We start from the raw sequence: 20,904 nt of genomic DNA, 5'->3' as shown, positions 1-20,904 counted from the left end.
AAAGGCAACCATTAACAAGCATTTTGGAAAACGCATACAAATTTGACTAAACTGACTGAGTGATGGATCATTTTTGAATATTAATTTGGTTTAACTTCCACTATCTTTTTTAATAAAGGTGGACACTCACCCTGGTCTGAGGATCGAGGTGTGGGATGAAGACTGGGGCAGGGACGACCGTCTGGGATCATGTGTGAGGTACCTGAGCCAGGGGACACACAGATTCACCTGCCCAGCCAAGAGAGGTGGCGTTGAGATTGTATACACTCTGACCTGCGACCGTCACCTGACCGGGAACAGGTGTGACAAATACAAACCAACTCCATAGTGAGATATGCATTCTGGGTATTCTATGCAAATATTGCTGGCTTTTCTTTAATCAAGTGTGATATCAGATATTTCCTTTATTTAAATTCAATAAATTAGACAGGTGTGTGGTACTATAATACACAGATTAAGTAAAATGACTGTCACACTATTCAGTCTCCTTTTATACATTAGAGGTAAAAATGTTTGATTAATAAATGGATAATCAGCATTGTATGTTTTTTGTATGTTTTGTTTTTTAAATTGAATGTATGAAACCATATATGAAAAGATTGTGTGGGATGGATAGTATTCCTTCGTATTCCCATTTTAAACTTTGGTGTCGGGGTCACATTTAGATAAGACTTTTCATTTGTCATATACAGTAGCTGTTGATTATTTTCTATGTCAAAATTGTGTACTTTTTTCATTCATTATATGTAATTACTGGCACCAAGGAGTTTGTGAATTTGACTGTTTTGAAAGAAAATTTTTCACAATTTGAAACTGAACTGAATTGTGGCTCCATCTGGTGGTCATATCCAAAATCGACACTATGCTGGCAAGTTAAGTACTGACTATTCAAGGATTGTAACATTAATGAATTCCTTTTATCAATGACAATGTTTACATCATGTTCCTTCTGTCTGCTTGGGGCCACAAAATCAGTACATTTGTGTGACTTTCTTGTGCTAATAAAGGCTTGTAAACCATGCAAATTGTTTCTTTAAAGCTCCATTAATCAACACTGCTGAACTTCATAATGAGTGTTAAAAAATAACACAAGCTACAGTATGCATGCAACAATGACTTAACGCATGAAACAAAGCAGGGTGTGACATGAATTCAAATTGCTCCCCATTAATAAATAAAAAGGTCACTTAATGTGATTAGTTAATACTCACAATTTATGGCTGTTGATATTATTTTATACATCAGATTATATGCCACCATATTCTCTGGCTTCCAGTTATAGAAAAGGGCGTTTTGGATCAGAGCCATGCATATTAGACTGTGTTATGAGCGCAGCCAATCTAGTATGAATGTGTGGTATTAAAAGAAGAAGAAATACAGAATAAACAAAATCACTCAAATGATGAACAGACGGATTGGTGCAACATCAGCAGTGATGCAGGTGTTGCACTTCACCGTTTTGGTGAAAAAGAGCTAAGCCTGAAGGCAAAGCTCTCAGTTTACCGTCTACGTTCCAACACCCACCTACGGGCACCAGCTGAGGTGGTTTGGGTACCTGGTCAGGATACCTCCATTTTGAGGTGTTGTGGATGCATCCAACTGGGATGAGACGAGGGAGCAGACCCAACACACACTAGAGGGATTCCCCATCTCCCCTGGCCAGGGAAAACTTTGGGATGCCAGAGGAGGAACTGATGAGCGTTGCTGGGGAGAGGGGTGTCTGGGTTTCATTGGGAATCAAAAATACAGGACGAGATATTAAAACTGTCCCTTGTGCCAATGACTGATGAGCACTTCCACTTGTTGGTGAGAGTGGCAGATAAAGTACCTGTGCGGGTTATGTAGGAGGTGTATCTTGGCCTGGGTAGAATTTCAGGACTGTGATCAGGACACATGATCAGCGGTGTATCCTTGCATCACTGGGTGTTTCGGCCTTTCAACACTACCTCCACAAGGGCAACCCGCTGAAGGATGATCAGCCCTCAGCATATGTCCCATGCCCAACCGTCCCTAAAATTCACAAGGTGAAAGTTCTAAAGTAAGTTATACTGTAGTGGGGGACCAGCATGGGTCATTCCACTTGATCCAGATCCACTGGCTGTTTCTTTCAGTCACCTCCGAGAGTGATTTGATAATCTGCTATAGAGCCTGACCGTGGTTTCCAAGTTCTTTCAACAGTCTGATGGTAGTCAAAGCCACAAATCCTTTGCATCCCACTTCAATGGGATAGACTTTTGTGTTCCAGCCACATTGCTTTGCTTCTGCTGCAATCTCTGCATAGCGCAGCTTCTTCAAGAAGTAATGAGGCAGAACTCGTGGTCAGGAACAGAAGGCTGTGGCATTTCCCAGGACAACGACAAGACAACGAGACAAAGATCAGAGGCTGGCAGGTTCAGCAACGGGAGATCAGTTCAAGGATGAGTGCTGGAGAATCTTGCATGTGAAGCGTAAAGAACAATCTGGCAAAGAGTGAGGAGGCAGGAGAAGTAAATATACCGGCTTGATTGCTGATGTGGAGCACTTGAGTGCCCAGTTGAACAGAGTAGGCTGATGAGATGGGTGTGGCTGACTGGCAGAGTGACGCAAAGGTGGGGTAAATGGAAAAATACCAGAACAGCAAGTAAGGAGGAGAGCAGACTGTGACTACCTGTTACAGAAACATAGCTGGTTAATGGGCGAGATAGTTTGGATAGGTGTATCTTCTCTCTTTAATCAATGAAAATGTCAATGGTCCTCAAAGGGCATCAAAAACCTGCGTGTTCTTAAAACTCCCAACCACAAAGATGTTCCATAAAATTTAACTTCTGCTAAGTTAAGTAAATAACTCACAGTCCACCTTTTGCTGTTGGGTTAAATACATGCTCTTAAAGGGTAGGATGTGCTGCATATATGAAAACCAATAAGAACCGTATACAGGGTCAGGATTTTCATTTTATCTCCATGAAAACACTTGAGGTCTTAACTCAGTCAGACAAGCAGTCATATGCATATTGCATCAGAAGAAATGTGAGAGAATCAACACAAGAGTGATTTTGTGTGACAAGAAATATGGCGCACAACCTGTTTTATTCTTCTGTCCTTTCAAGTAAGTAAGTGAAAGTGAAATAGAATTCCTGAAAGTCAAACCTGAGCCATCTGTCAACACAAGCAGAAACAAAGCTGGTTAATACGTAAGATGTTTAGGATACGTGTATTTTTGAAGGCTGTTCTGTTGATGGGTTGGTGCTTTAAAACACTTTTGAAAAAGAACAACCTGCAGACTTGACAGTGTCTCTGCAGCCTTAACTGAGACACTCCTCATCTCCAAACTACTTGAAGGATTCACTGAGAAACCCTGCAGAGGCCTGAACAGGTTATCTTATTTAATGAATGATAAAAAGGTGTTGTATGATTTTGTTTTTTTGGGAGAGGGGTTGTTTGTTTGTTTGTTTGTTTGTTTGTTTGTTTGTTTGTTTGTTTGTTTGTTTGTTCTTGTTTTATTGCTGTGTTTTGTTTTAGATTTTATTACAAGAATGCACAAAGTAGATGTACATTTGCTTATAATATTCATACTTCTAGCATTCTTACAGTAAGAGAAAACAAAGAAAGCAAGAACGAAGGAGAGATATACATATGAACTGAATAAACAGGGAAAAAAAGGTTTATTTATCAATGTTTTGAGATATCCTTGTGACATGTGTGCTGCCTTACAGTCACATTATTCAATTATTTACTTTTTACATTTGCTGAACAGACCATGATGATAAATACTGATGATGATGAATCGAGGGAAAAAAAGCCTTTTTTAAAAATATGCAGTTAAATAGAGAGGGATAGACAATTTAAAGACTTCCAGAGTATAACAGTGAATGGAAAAGGTGAGGAAAATTAGTAATTAAACGTTGCTTCTATGACCCTTTTTAGCTATCAAACACTTCAGCTTATCATTTGTATTTTTGGTTTGACTGAGAAATCTTGTAAGATATCCAAGCAAACTAAATACACAGCAGATTCAATTAAACGGGGAACTGGCAGTTTCATTCCCATACAGGATGGTGAAAGTTCAAATGGAAATAATCACAAAGCCGGTTTGCAGTTTTTAACTGAACAATAACTTTCACAGTTACGTAAGTTGAAATTACACTCACTGGTTTTCTTTTTCTCTCTCTGTCTGTCAGTGTCTCTTTGCCTCCAGCCATGCCCTCATTTTCAACTTTACCACGTCTTTGGCTGAGCCTCCTCTTCTTCCTCTCGTACCACTCCCTTGTCCTCTCCTGTCAGATTGGCACCAGCAGCCAGTGTCAGTCTGCTCCTTTTGTACCAGGCTACAACCTGGTGGGAGAGGGCTTTGATGTGGTCACCTTGCAGCGAAAAGGAGCCGACATGGTTGACATGAGGACCTTCCTCGCTCCAAATGGAACCTGTACTCTCTGCTCCAACCCCCTTCAAGGCAACAGGCTGCAGAAAGTAATTTATATCAGAAAGGCACAAACACAGAATTACACACGCTGCAAAGACTTTAACATGTTGGCACAAACATATTATTAGTATGTTATTGAGATTTTCTTCACTCTCATTTTCAGCTTCCAGTCTCTGCAGTGGACTGGCGACCATTCAGCCGCTGCAATGTTCATCTGTACAGCAGCAGACACACCTCCATCAGGTATTCAGTGATATAGAATAATTGCTGACAGTGTTGTAGTCCAGTGCACCAAGACTGATCAGTGCAGTAAAAAACAAGATAACTAAAGTTTGAAATAGTGGTTGGACAAAAAGTTTTGGCATCAAATTGCTGGCATCAAAATTCTTAATGTAAAAGGGGCTGGGACAGACTGATTTTACATCACAAGATCAAACGTTTTCTGTGTCAGCTTTAGGAGAGCGTGGTGAAAGGTCACAGACGCTGAAGAAAATGAACAAACACATGTAAAATCATTCCCCTTTCATAAGCATTGATAATTCAAAGCAGTATCTTGTTACACAGATTTACATAGTCAGTCTCTTTCTTATCTTTAATTGACTCCATAAACAAAATTAATTGATATAAAGTGTCTTATAATTTCTTTTTATAATATCAGCTGGAAAAATTGGAAAATATTTTTTGGAAATTAAATAGTTTTCATGTTGAGTATTTTATGTTCCCACAGCTCACTGATTAGAAATTACACCTACCAGGACAGCAATGACTGGAAGGTAGGAAACATTTCATAGCTACTGTTGAAAGAAATGCACTGTACTATTATTAACTTTATACAGTACATATATTTTTTTTTAGGATGACTAACAGTGAAACTTGTATTTTTGCACTTTTAGTAAACTTAACTCCTTAAATCTTAGCCTACAGATCCTGGACTTGCATAGTGATGATGTGAAAACAAGTATATTAATGTGGGATTATTACTTTTGAATGATTTGTCTCATAAATGTTTTCAATCTATATTTCAAAGGTCAGTCACAAATTTACTTGGAAGTACTTTTTCTCTTAAACATAGTGCCTTTTTTGTGTTGCTTAATGCACCAAAAATCCAAATAAGACTATTAGTCTACAGTCATGCCAGCGGCTTTGTGAGGCTGTGGTTAGGCATAGTGGTGCTAAATGGAGCTAAATGCAAACTTGAGCATTTTAATATGCTCATAATGTTAATATGGCTATGTCACGCAGGTATGTTTACCATTATACACATATTTGTTAGCGTGTAAGCATGCAAAGTACATCTGTAGATGATAGAAATGTCATTAGTATTGCAGGTTGCTGGTCCTGAACCAAAGTATTAGAAAAATGCAAATGCTGACCTGATGAGGCTAGACCTAAAGTTTATGGATCACCAAAGTGTTTATAGTTCATCCTGAACATGAACATCTTGACCAGATTATGGTGATCCATCCAAAAGTTTTCAAGACATTTCATTCTAAAACACAAATGTCAACCTCATGGTGGAAAAGTTAGGGGATCATCAAAGTCATTAGGATTCACCCTATGAGATAATGTGAGAAACCACGAATGACCAAAAAATCCAGTAGTTAAGAAGACATTTACGTGTGGACCAAAGTGATAGAATACCAACTGACGTTGCCATCCCTGAAGCCATATAGCAGTGGTACCCATTAAAATGTTTGTGTGAGGTCTCGTAATTAAAGGACCAGGAGATCATATTTGGAAAAATAAGCCTGTTTTGTGCTCATTACATTGGGGCATGAAGCAGCTCATGATCTCCTTTATTATCAGGTGGGACTAGATTTTAATAATGTCGGCCTGGAGGTGGGGGGAACACGTTCCACTGCGTATAACTTTGCCACAGCCAGAAGCAGAGAGGACCACTACACCTTCAGCACACACAGAGCCACATGTAGCCATTACAGGTAATGTAAAAACTCCTGCAGCCCCACAGAATGTCAGATAACTTTGCATTCACAGGTCATTTACCATGCTGTCTTTTTTGTTTAGTTACCGTATGTCAAGCAGACCACTCCTCACCGACGCGTTCCGCATTGATTTGGTGACACTGCCTGCTTACTACAACTATTCAACAAGGGCCCAGTACAGACGGATTATAGAGACCTACGGAACACATTATATCCGCCAGGTTTAAACACATGCACAACTATTATTTACTTGTTTCACAGGAATAAATTATACAATATTATGTATAAAATTAAACAATATTTTGTGCCATTTCAGGTGTATCTTGGGGGGCGATACAGGCGAGTCACAGCTACACGTACCTGTTTGTCCAGGTTGAATGGTCTGTCCACACAGCAGGTATTTGCAGCACACATCTATTGAAGGCAGTAAGCAAATATACACTCTGTACCAAAAATAACATCTTATATCCCCTCCTGTCATATAGGCACACGACTGCTTATCACTGGGTGTCAATGTAGGCCTGGGGAAGTCCATACTGCCTGCTAGCAAAATGTACTGCAACATAATCCTACAGAACCGGGGTGTCTCAAGCTTATACAGCTCTGGTCTCCACAAACATTACACAGAGGTGGTAGGAGGCACCGGCTGGGTGGGTGAGTTTTCTCTCCTCCGTAATGACTCCCTGGGCTATCGTAATTGGCTGAAAACCCTCAAAGACCACCCTGATGTTGTCCGGTATTCCCTAAGACCAATGTATGAGCTGGTGCCATACTCGTCAAGAAGCAGTGGACTGAAGGCTGCCACAGAGCAGTACTTACAAGACAACAGCATCAGGATCTCAACCAGACAACCATCCTGCCCTCAACAGGCCTCGAGAGGAACACTGGTGGTGACCATTGTCCGAGCCTGGAATCTGAGAGGAGACTATTGGAGCACAACTGAGGGGTACGTAGATAACAAGACAAGGTCCAGAGAGAAGGCACAATAAACATGATGCATCAAACACAAACATTGACACAGTTGTTTGCTTTTCTTTTTTCCAACTTGTAGGTATGCCAAGATGTGGTACGGTTCCATCTACCGCAGGACCCATGTGATGAGATCAAACAACCCTCGCTGGAATGCTCGCTACGATCTGGGAAAGGTCAATACTAATCACTTCAATCCCAAATACAGCTTCAAAACGTAATGGGAAATATGCTTATTTGCTTTCTTGTCAAGAGTTAGATGAGAAGATTGATACCACTCTCATGTCTGTACAAAAAACAGCTCACCTGACTTTGTACTTAGTGAGTTTTAGAGGTCCAGGTAGGCAGATTGTGTTACTGTACAGGCATGAGAAAAGTATAAATCTTTAATATAACGCTGTAAAAAAGCAAATTGGACATTTTCCAAAATGTCAAACTATTTCTTTAAGCAGGCGACTAGTGATACTTTGTCGACTGTTCTGAGTCATTTCGTAGTCAAAAGCAATTTAAAATGGGATTTATAAGAATGCTTACTATAAAGGCTGTGCTCCTCAAAATTGAAATACATTATCAAAAACCCTGTCTAACAGTTATTGTAGCTGCTTTTTGGAGACCACTTTCTACATGCTGTCATAAACTATATTTTTATATTCCAACACATATCACTCAGTTGGGCATCATTTAAAAAAGGCAACTATTAACAAGCATTTTGGAAAACGTATATAAATTTGACCAAACTGACTGTGTGATTTATTTGGTTTAACTTCCACTATCTTTTTTAATAAAGGTGGACACTCAATTGGGTCTGAGGGTTGAGGTCTGGGATGATGACTGGTTCAGTGATGACCGTCTGGGATCATGTGTGAGATACCTGAGCCAGGGGACATATAGTTTCAGCTGCTCAACCAGTAGAGGTGGCTTCGAGGTAGCGTACACTCTGACCTGCGACCGTCACCTGACTGGGAACAGATGCAACCAATACACACCAATTCCATAGTGAAAAATGCATTTTGGGTATTCTATGCAAATATTACTTTAATTAAGTGTGATATCAGATATTTACTGTCCTGAAATCCAATAAAAAATACACAGAGTATAAATAAAATGACTGTCACACTATTCAGTTTCCTTTTTACATTAGAGGTATAAGTCTTTGATTAATAAATGGATAATCAGCATTGTATGTTTTTTTTTAATTTAATGTATCAAACCATATATGAAAAGATAATTTGGGATGGATAGTATTCCTTTGTATTCCCATTTTAAATCCCAGACTTTCAGCTTGTCTTATACAGTAGCTGTTGATTATTTTCTGAAATTATATGTCAAAATTGTGTACTTTTTTGATTCATTTTATGCAATTACTGGCACCAAGGAGTGATTTTGCCCGTTTTGAAAGAGAAGATGTTGCACAATGTGCCACTGAATTGTGGCTCCATCTGGTGGTCATATTCAAGATCGACTCTATACTGGCAAGTAAAGTACTGACTATTCAAGGATTGTAACACCAAGTCCCATTTAATTATCACTGACAATGTGTTTACATCTTGTTTCTTCTGTCTGCTTGGGGTCATAACATCTGTACATTTTTGTGTGACATTTATGTGCTAATAAAGGCTTGTAAACCATGTAAATAGTTTCTATAAAGCTCAATTAATCAACTCTGCTGAAACTTCATACTGAGGGTTAAAAACACATACTGTAGTGATGTATAACTATGACTTAATGCATGAGACAAAGCAGGATGTGCCATGAATTCAAGTTGCTCACCATTAATAAATGAACGTTAGTACAAGTTAATATTAATACTTACACTCACTGGCCATTTCATTGGGAAAACCTGTGCAATCTAATTCAATCCAATACAACCGATCTGCCATAAATTCTACTTTAAAGAAACTCTCACATTTTCAGTTTTTGTTGACATTGTTAGGAAGGGTAATAATTCTGTTTAATGTTCATTATTGAGGTCATAGTGGGTGCTTGTGGTGTACTGGAGTGCATTGAAAAGTGTTGCTCAAAGTTAATGGGGTGGACAAAATATTAGAAACAACGTTGAAAAGATATGTACTTGATTTGACTCATTTGGACAGCTGAAGCTTCATGTAAAACTTCATTTAAATGTTTAAATATTTTTTTGCACAGGAGGAGGACTGTGGATTTTGGTCCCCAAGTTATAAGCGCATTGAATGGATCTTCTAATGGTCAACATACAGCAAGTCCATTTGGGTATTTTACTATTTTTAAAGCAGTCTTGAAACATTGTGAATCCTATGAGTTGCCAAGTAGAATGAGGGTTGCTTTGGAGCCCTTCTGCCCCTATGTGGCCAAAAAGTGTAAATACAGCTCTACAAATGACCTTATGGTGCCAAATGACAGTGATGTTGAGCAAAAACGAGCCCATCTTGTTTGAAGTACCAGGTAGTGCCTTTGGTTTTCAACACTGCCTGTCTGACACACAGTGGGGTACACATGTAAAAGTGCTAATGAACTGCCCCCGCCCTCATGTCTTCGTGCCTCCTGTGGTAAAGGTTTCCTGTGTAGCGTTTATGCGCTGCGTAAAAACCAGCTCCTGCCGTGACCACTGGATTCCTTCCTCTCATTTTTGGAAATGCCAATTGATCCAAACCGCACGGAACAGCCTGTAGGCGTTATGAGCCTCTCTCCCCCGCTACACCGTCTCTCTGTCCAGTCTCTGTCCAGCCCTCTTCACAGGACACACTGACTGACACACGTGTATCTAATTTAGGTGACTCCGCGACGCAGCGCCCCTGACAGCGCAGAGGTTTCCGTTAGGAGGAAATGATGGAGAAGGAAAGTTTCTGACGCCTGACCGCGTCGTTGGAGACTGTCCGCAGGAAGACTGGAGACCCATTTTCGTTATGCGCGGTTTGCTCGTCCCCACCATAACGCACAAATACTGAAGATCTGAACAATCTGTATGGATTTGGGATTTATACGGTCTTCGACACTGAAATGTCTCAGGATTGGAAATGCAGCTCCACGCCTGTCTGTTGCTTTTTATTATCACAACAGGTAAGGAAGTCTGTCAGTCATAGCTGGTACCTTGAAAACTGCTATAGATGCCATTATATATCAGTTTTATAGTCACTGAACTTTGTATTTGGACCATCTTTTCAGCTGAAACTGCTGTAAATGTCATTATCTGCTACTTATAAATTAAGTTATACGGTTACATTGGTGCTTCTCTCTTGTCAATAGACTGATTGTCCATTGGTTCCCAACATGGATTCATCAGATGATTAGAGTAATTAGAAAGAAGTAGAAAAGGGTCTGTTACAGAAAATTAGGTTTATTTATTTCTCAATTTCATCGAAGTTTTGTTTATTTTTCTCAAAAGCTGGATTTCGACACCTTTTTGTGCTTCTGCAATCCTTCACATGAGATGATGTGAGAATAAAAGTCATATCTATAACCTGTAATGAGGGGTTTCATCTAGACTTTGATTAATTTGAAAATATCAAAAGTCCAAAAAGGGCTGAGAACCACTGCTTTCAAGATTCAAGAAGTCTGTCTCATAGTAACAGAAATACCTCTTTGACTCAGCTCAAAGGTAGACAAATGTAACCACATAAAAACTAGAGCTGCAATGATTAGTCAGTTCATTGGTTAGGTGTCAATTATTAGATGAATAGGCAACTATTTTGAGAATCGATCAGCCGTCTTTTTTTTTTTTAAGTAAAAATGTCCAAATTCCATTTATCCAGCTTCTCAAATATAAATATTTCTGGTTTCTTTAGTATTTAAGGACAATACATTGAATATATTTGATTATTGACTGTTTTTCGGGACAAAACAAGACATTTGAAGATGTCACCTTGAGCTCTTGGAAACAGTGATCAACATTATTCACTATTTTCTGACATTTTAACCATAAATGAAAATAATGAACAGATTAATTGACAGTGGAAATAATCATTAGTTGCAGCCTTATATGATATGAGAATGAAAAATACCTTTTTATTTTGAACTGCCCACAACTCGTCCATAATCTATGATGAGTGGTTGAAGAGTCAAAATCCACAAACAAGACTGGGAACCAATATAACCCCTCTAAATTATTAAACTTGTTTTACACCACATAATTTCTCACAGGTGTCTAAGATTCATTCCCTTTCTTATAAGGATCTTTTTTTCTTTCCCAGATAAAACATTGGCTTTGTCACACCACCAGTGTAGTGGGAATGTCAACCTGGACCAGGAGGCCGCTGGTCACATCAATCTCACCCCACCAGGACCTTTTACTCACACCAACAGGATCGACCCAGTGAACCACCAGACTGACGAAACCCTTCCAGTTTCAATTTGCACTTGGATGTTTGATATACCTTTGGGTCGCACAGTACTTTTAAAGTTAGTGTCGTTGGAAATTGGTTCAAGCATATCAGTGCGCTGTGTTTGGAATGAGGAAGATCAGGTCTTGGAGAGCGGGGGGATTGCCCTGCTCTCAGGCTGTTACACAAACAAAGCCACCCTCACTTGGACAGGAACAGGACACTCTTCAAATGCAGTTCAGCTGTCCTATTATGGTGAGAAACTGCTACTCAGTTACCCAGGTTGATTTATTGAGTTTCACTTGCCTGCATGTGTACCCTGATCATGAGAGTTTGATCTAATAGTAGTAATAACATTTGGATTGGTCTTGTTTTAGAGCTGTTTTTGCCTATGTCTCATGTTGTTGCTTTCAAGGATATATAAGAAGTGTTGTGGTGAAAGTATTTTGAAGAAGACTGCTATGGTTACTTTGGTTTCATGGCATGAAACTTTGGAAACAAACTGTGGAAATATATTGTTTGGAACTTACTGGGAGCTGTAAATCTGTCAATAGGAAAGTACTTATCACATTCACTGTGGTGTGGCAGAGAGAGAGATGTTATGTTGTAGTGGTTTCCACTATGTCTCTCCTCACCCTGTCCCTCTCTGTTTTTGTGTTTGTTCCTGGTCCTCCAGTTCAGGAAGACGTGAGGAATTCCTCGGAGGACCAGACCAGCCCACATTCAGATCAAGACCTTGTACGCTGGTCTCAGACAGGAACCAGCTTTACAAGTGCTGCTCCTGTTGACCAAGAGATGGTGAGAGGGACAGAATGGGGCAGAGGTCGCCTTAATGAAGGTCTGAAGTGGAGCTCTGGGCCTCAATCTGTGTCTGGTCCCTCCTCTCGGGACCAGGGTCTGCTGCACCCCACCTCACCCCTGCCGGGACACACTGTGGCTGGGAGAGCTGATAGGGAAACTCTCTCTCTTCCTGAGGAAGCACCAAACAATAGAGCGGATACATCTGTGGTTGCTCACCTCACTGATGGTCCCATGTCTGCCAAAGAGAGAACACACCCCTATTTTCATACACAGCATACACTCAGTACAGAAACACTCTTTCACACAGAAAACACAGAAACAAACTCTAGCGACGAGCCCCCTAAAACCCAGATGGCTTACACGCTGACAGATTCGACAGCCAGTAGCTCCAACACCATGCTTGGCACAGAAACGCGTAAATATACTCAGACATCTAAACACACAGACAAACATACAACTACGCAAGCTCATTCCACTGTGTCCAGCTCCAGTGTCCTTCCTCTCACCTCCTCTGTCCCTGACCTATCTCCACCGACAACTAGGGAGAGTGATACCATCCTAATCCCACGTAGTGGAGCTGTTAGTGGGTCACCTGTAGAGAAGCAGCCCCATGCCTGGAGGAGCCTGCGAAGCACAGACAGACTTAACTCTGATATGACATCCGCCATCACCCATGACCCTTCAAAATCCCCTCAGTGGGATGACTCAAGCAGTGCACACACTGATACTGAATCCACTGCATCATCAGAGAGCCCCAGCAGGACACATTCATCCACCTCCCACATACCAGAGTTTGACGCTGCCGTTGGAACTGTGGTAGCAGCATCATCTCATCCAAACAGTGGTCAAAGCGACTCATTTGTATCAGATGTTGCCAATCAAACTGCGCCATTTGAATCCACTGCAGAGTTTGATAACACAGTGAAGTCTCAGACTCTCATGTCTGAACTGGATTCAGCTTCACAGACTCAAACAAATGCTCCACAGAGCAAAGAGAGCTTCACACACTCGCCACCTCATTACACGTTGTCACCACTCACACAGCCAAGCACAGCGGACGCACAAACAGCAACACAAAGAAATGCTATTAATGCAAAGATCACTACAATTGCTGTCTCCTCTTCCTTGCCTGACATCACCAAAGCCGATGACTGGATTTCAGGTTTCACAGATTCTTCTTCCACACCCAGAGCACCGGTGACATTGGGAGACGTCCAAGACCTAGCTGAATCAGGAACTAATACACTGGATACCACCCAGACACTGTTAAATGACAGCTCACCCACACACAAGTCCTTCGCAGCAAATTCACCGACCCCTGCTCCTGTTTTCCCATCCAGTACATCCATACACTCACCGACACCTGGGCTCCCACTCCAAACACACACTACATTTCCCGATACACCCATGCCTTTCAGCTCCACTGCTACTGAATCCTCTGTGCACTCATCATTCGTCAACCCCGAAACCACACCTACACCTACACAAACATCAACTAAATCTACACACACACATCAAAAACACAACAACCTGCCTATTCCCTCCTCTACTATTATCCCTGCTACACATAAACAGTCCCATAACTATATAACCACCACGCATGCTGCTCTGCCTTCGTTCACCACAGAAAACACAGATTATGAACATAGAGATGGAGAAGTAGAAGTAGAGAAAAAAGATGGGTCTTGGCAGTTGTCCCCCAGCAGCACAACTGCACACACTCCCACAGCTGGACCTCCACCGCAACCACCATCCTGGACGACCCCGCATCCCAGCCAGGAGAGCAATTTTGCACACACACCATCTGCTTCGACTTCTGCACCCACTTGGAGCTCTACAACTACTCAGACACCCAAGTTCTACATTGTGCCAGACCAGTCTGCAGCCATAAGAGGTATTATATATGTTTGTGTTTGTAATTATATATACAGGTTGTTTGTTCAGGTTTGTTGTAAAGGGATGATGTGCTTATTTTGTCCAGTGGAGTCAATTGAGTTGCTGCTGCAGATTATTGTGGAAGAGTCCAGATCAGCTTTAACTGCTGGTTTGGAGGAAGACACGGCTGCCTGGGTGAGACACACACACACACTAGTATGCATGCACACACTACTGTAATAAGCATGGTGTTGTATTATAGAACAAACCTATAGAACAAACCTATATTAGGTTTTATTTAGTAGCTGCTTCACAATTATCACTTCCCTGTTCATTTAAGGTGGAGCCCTACCTACTCAGAGCCTCAGGGTTCATCAGGCTGCTGGGAGTCTGGAGCAGGTGAGGTGGTTTAGAGAGATGGATAGATGGTATACAGTGCAGTTTAATATTATAATATAATGTATTGGGGGAAAAAATATATACACCATTAGCAATGACATGTTATTGCCATCCACTATCTTTGTTTGTATTTCGTAAAAGAGACACAGCAAGAGAAACATGTTGACAATCTTTTTTTTTATCATGCAGCAAATGGATTATTTTTTCATCAAGATGGTCAGAAAATATTAAAATAGCAGTCAAACAACCTTTTAGGTTTTTCAAAGACAAGGTTTTTATTATTATTTGAAAACTGGATGCATATCTTAATGGCTTAAACAGGATGGTAATACATTAGAACAAATTAGGACTAGGTTCCAGTGGTTTGTGTGAAAAGAGGCACAGATGGTGAATAAATGTCTGCTGTTGTTCCAGTGGCCATGCAGTGCAGAGTTTGGTGGAGTTTAAAACCAGCAGGGCTTTGCAGTGGCTCAGCAACAAAGGACCCACATCCCTGTTGGAACAAACAGGACTAGCTCAGGCTGTTCGTGAGGGGAGGACCTTCAGATCATCCAAGATCACCAACATCACGCTGGGAGGTGAGACTGAGTTGAGACTTCAGCCTACAGACAGCTGACTTAAGATTCCTAACATTTGAAGTGGCCTAGGGGTTTAAGTGGGATCCGGACAGGAATGTTTGTCAAACATTGTTCTCCATCACTCTGCCCTCATTTTTCTACTCTCAAAATTCCACTCTTAACCTGGTTACTCAATTAACCCAGTTAAAGGCAGATCCATGTAAACATCATAACTCAGTTAGATTGACTCAGTTATGTTCACAATCCAATATGTGACTAATCTCATTAAAATGCCTGGCTTACTCAGGTATTACTCACGTGCTACTGTGGGCATGTAAACATCTTACTCCTTTCACTTTGGCGTTTGTCATTCATTCCCTGCACAAATGCAGACCGGCACAGTTCTGATGTTGTCAAATCACCATCATTTTTTTTTAGTTTGCTGACGGACAAAATCATATTGACGGTTGTATTCTGTCTGCACCGTATTCGTGGCAGTAGTGACACTGTTTGGTTGTGGTTCATCAGATAAAACTGTATGAGCAGAAGTCAGCAAACTGCATGTAAACCCAGTCACTGAATAGCATTAAACAGACTTCCAAAACAGTCATTCAGTTATTTTATTAATTTTCTAGCAAACATGCCCCATTGTTTGTCATCTTTACAGCTAGTTTTAATGTTGACATGCATTCCTATGTGCTATACACCTCCACTGTTGTCCACATCTATTGACTAATAAAAACACATCACATCACTGAAAATAGTCCCCAACAAAAGCACTATTCACCCCTGTTTGAGTAATGTTTACTAAAAAAAGACAGAGACCAGCTGTTTTAGGAAATAACTTAACTTAGTGAAATTATTATTAAAGATTTATAGTAGTAATGTAGGTATTAATGGGTGTGAGAATGAGTGCCATAGATAAACAAGATAAGTCAAAACCATAATATTGGTTTTAGGGGGTTTTTATGAGGTTTTTCTGACAATAACAAAAATGTAGAATCACACCAGCTGCATCCTTTAACGTGTCTCCCATCCAGGTCTGCAGGGTGATGTGTGCGACTGGTTACTGCAGTGCCCAGCAGGCTATAAATGTGTGTCCCAGCCTGGCACTGCCAACTATAGCTGTTCCTCTGTCTGCCACTTTGACCACTGTCACCACCATGGCATCTGTACACACCATCCGGGCCAACTTCCAGTTTGCCGGTGAGAACATACACATGCACATGCACACACACACACACACACACGCACACACACACACACACACACACACACACACACACACACACACACACACACACACACACACACACACACACACAGGCATGAATGTTCATTTTGTATTACTCCGCCCATCCAATATTTTCCTTTGTGTTATTAGCTGCCTTGTAGGAGAGGACTTCTGGTACATGGGTCAGAGGTGCGATGTCAGGATGACTCGAGCACGGCTCGTGAGCGCATGTCTTGCCATCTTACTCATCATGGTGACCGTCATTGGCGTCCTAGCCTTTGCAGCAGTGCGACGCTACCGAGCCATTCTGATCCAGGCCAAAGTAGATCAGACTCGGAGCAGGTACTCACTCAATCATGTACACACATATAGCCCACACAGAACTTTTAATGCGATCATAAAAACTCATGTTGATGTATATACTGACATGCTTAGATGTTTAGATGATAATGTATTAAAAATGTGGAAAGTTAATCTGACAGTAGACTCCACTTGTGACCCATAGGCTTCTGAGTGGCCCTCCTGGTTTCAGATCTTCTCCATAGTTCTTATCATACATTATATTAGAATTATATTAGAGTTTAACAGTAAAAACATAAGCCAACAGCCATGTAACTACCATCATAATTTTGATTGAAACGTTGTTGCATCCTAATTGAAAATACATGACATCACCTTTTCCCAACTGCTCCACCGTCCTCCCCCACCTCCCACACACACACACACACCCACCCACACACACACACACACACACACACACACACACACGTACAAACAAACCCCCACCCACCCAACTTCAAACCCACAAGAAAAGCACTGACAAATATGCAAAAAAACAGAAATTTCTATTGTGGAATAACCACAACTCTGGCAGCAAAGAGGTGTTTATGCAGGACTCCATCACTTAAAGTATCACACTGATTGAGAAAATATGTGTAAAGTGTAAAGTGCACAGTAATGATACAATGACAGCCTCTACAACAGCAGTGATCCATTTTAACTTAATGCTAAAAAAAAAACACAGAAGGCAGAAATGAGATCACGGATTTTTGTGAAAAAAGCGAAGTGAAAAAACAACTGCATACACAAATTGTACTAAAAGTGATCTCCACTAGGTGTCACACTCTGACTGCCAAAATATACACTGTGGCTGGAAGCTCTGCTGTAGTCTCTTGGCAAAATGACATTACTCTTAAACCTAAGCCTTAAATCCAGATTTGTTTTTAAATGGATGGGAGTGAGCTTTCTGTCTAGAGAAAGTTCTTAAGATCAGAGCTTTACTTTCTCTAGCAGGCTTAACAGGAGAGAACAGTATGCAGTTTACTGAAGTTATTTTACATGACAAGCCACCATGTAATGGCAACATGAAGTAAAAGTTCCCCTTCTATTGGTAAAAACTCCCTTCTATTGGTTGATTTTTGCTCATCTTGCTCCAGTGAGACTGTCAAAACAGGCATAAAAATGCTAAAACATATGAAAATTACTCAAAACCAGATCAAATTGAAGCATGTATAATAAATATTGTATCCTATGAATATTTAATCTCACATTGCAGTTTGTTGTGTGTGCAGCTATCGCAGGTTCAACCATTTTGATGAGCTGTCAGGCCGGTTCTGGTTGCGTTCGTTACCAGGATCAGCAGACTCACTGGATAATCCTGTTTTTACACGTTCCGATGAGTTACTACACCTGCGAGCACTCGACCGCCCCTGCTGTTACCACGATGACACGCTGTCACTGGCCTCCACCTGCCCCAGCCATGGAGCACACATCAATACAATTTATCCCCACAGGTACACACATATACACACACACATATAGATATCAAACATGAACTGCTTGACAGATTCAGACCGATCACAGTGATTAATCATGCAGAAATATCTGTCAGTACATCTGTGTTCCTCCGCCCATCCTGTTGGTCGATAAGAAAAACGTTTGCAATTTTTGCAGCTTAAAATAATACTGAAAAATAATGAAAGTCAGAAACAGTTATTTGGATACTCAATGCACAAAAAATTTAAAATATAAAATGTTATCAGATTTTATGTAATTTGTTGCCATAAACCGCCAAGTCCGTACTACAACATGTATGCAATATAACAAATATATGTGCCAATACATTTGATATTGTAAAGGTTACACCATATAAAGCAACATCCAATAGAGATAACCAAAAAAAGGTTGACCAAGATAAAAAAAAACAAAAAAAAAACAAGCAAGCTAAAAGCACAAATGAACCTGCCTGTAGACAACAGTAAATGATTATAATATAAATAGGTAGGTTTGATTCCTTTATGTCTGTTTGTCACTGCTGTGCAAACATCCAGGATCCTGCTTACCTTAATACAAAATTCAAGATAGTGACTATAGTAAACAACAGCAGCCTTCTAATGCAAATGTTGGATGCAAATATGATTTCATTTTCAAGGACATCCTAATTTGGGGTTCTATAGACAACTTGGCCATCGAAATTTTTATATCAAACATAAAAAGTGATAACACTTTAAAGTTGCACGCATGAACTTGAACACTTTTACTTTTTACTTTTAATTATGGACCACTATCTTCACCAACTACTCACCAACTTTGTCTGTATGCCATGTAGCGCTGGGCAGGTAGTGTGTGGTGGGTTTTAAGAGCTTTTTTAGCTGAAAACCATCTGAGTGCATCTGAGTGCATCTGAACGCAACGTTAATGACACTGAACCAAAAATGTAAACAGTTAAGTTGTGGGCCATAAAACCAAATCATGAGCTGAAAAGTGCTAATAACAAAAAAAAAAAAAAAAAAGCTCTATGAAGCTGAGTTGGGTGATTAGTCTGTGTGGGTTTGTCACGACAAGCAACACTTTTTTATACAAAGTAATTTTATTCAGTATTAGTATATAAATATCGATTAGAGCTGCTTTAACTGTAGGATTGAATACTTTATTGCTCCAATCCCAAAAATCTAACCCAAACAAGCAATTCAAGAAAAGGTGAAAGGGTAAATAAGTAAAAGTATGGTCAAAACACTAAAGCAATAATTGTGTATAAATAATAATATGTCAGCTTAATGTGTTATTGATTGAATTTGACGATTGTAGTTACAATATGTAATGTAAATCATTTCAACAACTGTATAAATAAATAAAGTAAATAAAACATAAATAAATAAGTAATAAAACTGCATTTCTGGATCTCTCCTAACCATTAACTTTAAACTTTTCTAGTTTCCCAGTATAATTTTGTATATCTGTAAATATTGACTCATACTGACATACAAAGACAATGCTTGTGTAACCTATCTCGCGTGAAACTCGCTGTAACTATTGTTGCTGGTATTTAAAAATGGCGGGTTTGATTCTTGTGTGGGACATCGTGCTCATGACTCTTCCAGTGACGACACTCTCTGACCAATCAGTGGCCGGCAGTCTGTTGACGTCACATTTTAGTATCGGCTCGGCTCACTTTGAACATCGCCAGAGCAGGTACCAAAAATGTACCAGGTACCAGGTACTATCCCTGATGGAAAAGCAAAAAAAAACGATTAGAGTCGAGTCAAGTCGAGTAGTGCTAGAACTGTATAATGGTAAAGCCCCATATGTAATCCCTTGTGTCTCTGTATTCATTGCAGCTCCCAGTATGGTTGGAGGGGAAGCGAGATGAGCATGGGGGATGGTGTGCTGGACTCTGGTAAGGCCAGTGACCTTTCAGTCTGTAGCTGGCCTGTTGAACCCATTCAGTGGACGCCGTTCCCACTTCTGCAGCAACTGGCCGCACACAGGACACCCACAGTGAGTGTCTGTCTATGTGTTAGATACAGAGAGACATGGGAGAGATATGTATTTGTTGCTTAAGATGTGTTGTTTCCCTGTGAAACCAGGTGAGGGTGAGGAGGCCACGGTCCTACTGTGAAGGTATGGAGCTGGTCGACATGGGGAAGAGCTGGACTGCTTGATGCGCATAAAGAAGGATTAAATCTGTTCTGACACTGGTATTTGCAGTCAAATCTTCTTGTGTTGTAAATAAATTTAAAAAAGATTTAAAAAGTGTACATGTGTATAGGTTTACAGTATATCATTTTGTTGAATTGTTGTTTTCCAGTTTGATTTTACAATCTGTTTCTGATGTGCTCATTCTGATGGGAGACTGTAAACATATCAACTTCAACAAAGGATATAGGGGCTGTCTAAATGTCTGTGGCACAGATCCTATGTAATGCTTCAATAAACTCAGGGGAAGAATAAATGTATTCAATTTTTTTGGCAATTTAAAAAAAATAAAGTCCTTTTGCATTTAAACCTACTGAGTTTTTCCACTCTGAGGCCATTGCTTAGCAAGGCACGTTTCCTTGTAAAGCACTTTCATACAAAAAGGTGCTTCAGACAATGCTTTACAATAAAAATATAATAAATCAAATAAAATTATAAATTAATACAAGAGAGGTGA

At 40.3% G+C, this 20,904-nt stretch overlaps 1 protein-coding gene across 1 annotated transcript; it reads left to right on the top strand.

The window, feature by feature from the left end:
* Positions 1 to 131: 131 nt before the first annotated feature.
* Positions 132 to 20,509, top strand: si:ch211-14k19.8 (uncharacterized). The gene is made up of 19 exons (XM_062426255.1): positions 132 to 4,446; positions 4,563 to 4,642; positions 5,127 to 5,172; positions 6,206 to 6,339; positions 6,425 to 6,563; positions 6,659 to 6,739; positions 6,828 to 7,288; positions 7,394 to 7,487; positions 8,099 to 8,282; positions 11,478 to 11,861; positions 12,283 to 14,301; positions 14,389 to 14,477; positions 14,623 to 14,681; positions 15,096 to 15,259; positions 16,279 to 16,444; positions 16,623 to 16,814; positions 18,044 to 18,265; positions 20,090 to 20,249; positions 20,339 to 20,509. Exons 1-19 carry the CDS (start codon positions 4,177 to 4,179, stop codon positions 20,411 to 20,413), a joined length of 5,019 nt encoding a protein of 1,672 aa, XP_062282239.1. The 5' UTR covers positions 132 to 4,176; the 3' UTR covers positions 20,414 to 20,509.
* Positions 20,510 to 20,904: the final 395 nt, after the last annotated feature.

Source organism: Scomber scombrus, chromosome 2 (assembly GCF_963691925.1).
Source record: "Scomber scombrus chromosome 2, fScoSco1.1, whole genome shotgun sequence".
NCBI classification, from domain to species: Eukaryota; Metazoa; Chordata; class Actinopteri; order Scombriformes; family Scombridae; genus Scomber; species Scomber scombrus.
This window is presented reverse-complemented; position numbering and strand designations above follow the sequence as displayed.

Bases quoted from the DNA above. Each gene is read 5' to 3' on its own strand.
- si:ch211-14k19.8 (XM_062426255.1), top strand. From the start codon at position 4,177: ATGCCCTCATTTTCAACTTTACCACGTCTTTGGCTGAGCCTCCTCTTC. The intron at 6,740-6,827 runs GTATTTGCAGCA...CCTGTCATATAG, and splicing joins ATGGTCTGTCCACACAGCAG to GCACACGACTGCTTATCACT. The intron at 15,260-16,278 runs GTGAGACTGAGT...TCTCCCATCCAG, and splicing joins CACCAACATCACGCTGGGAG to GTCTGCAGGGTGATGTGTGC.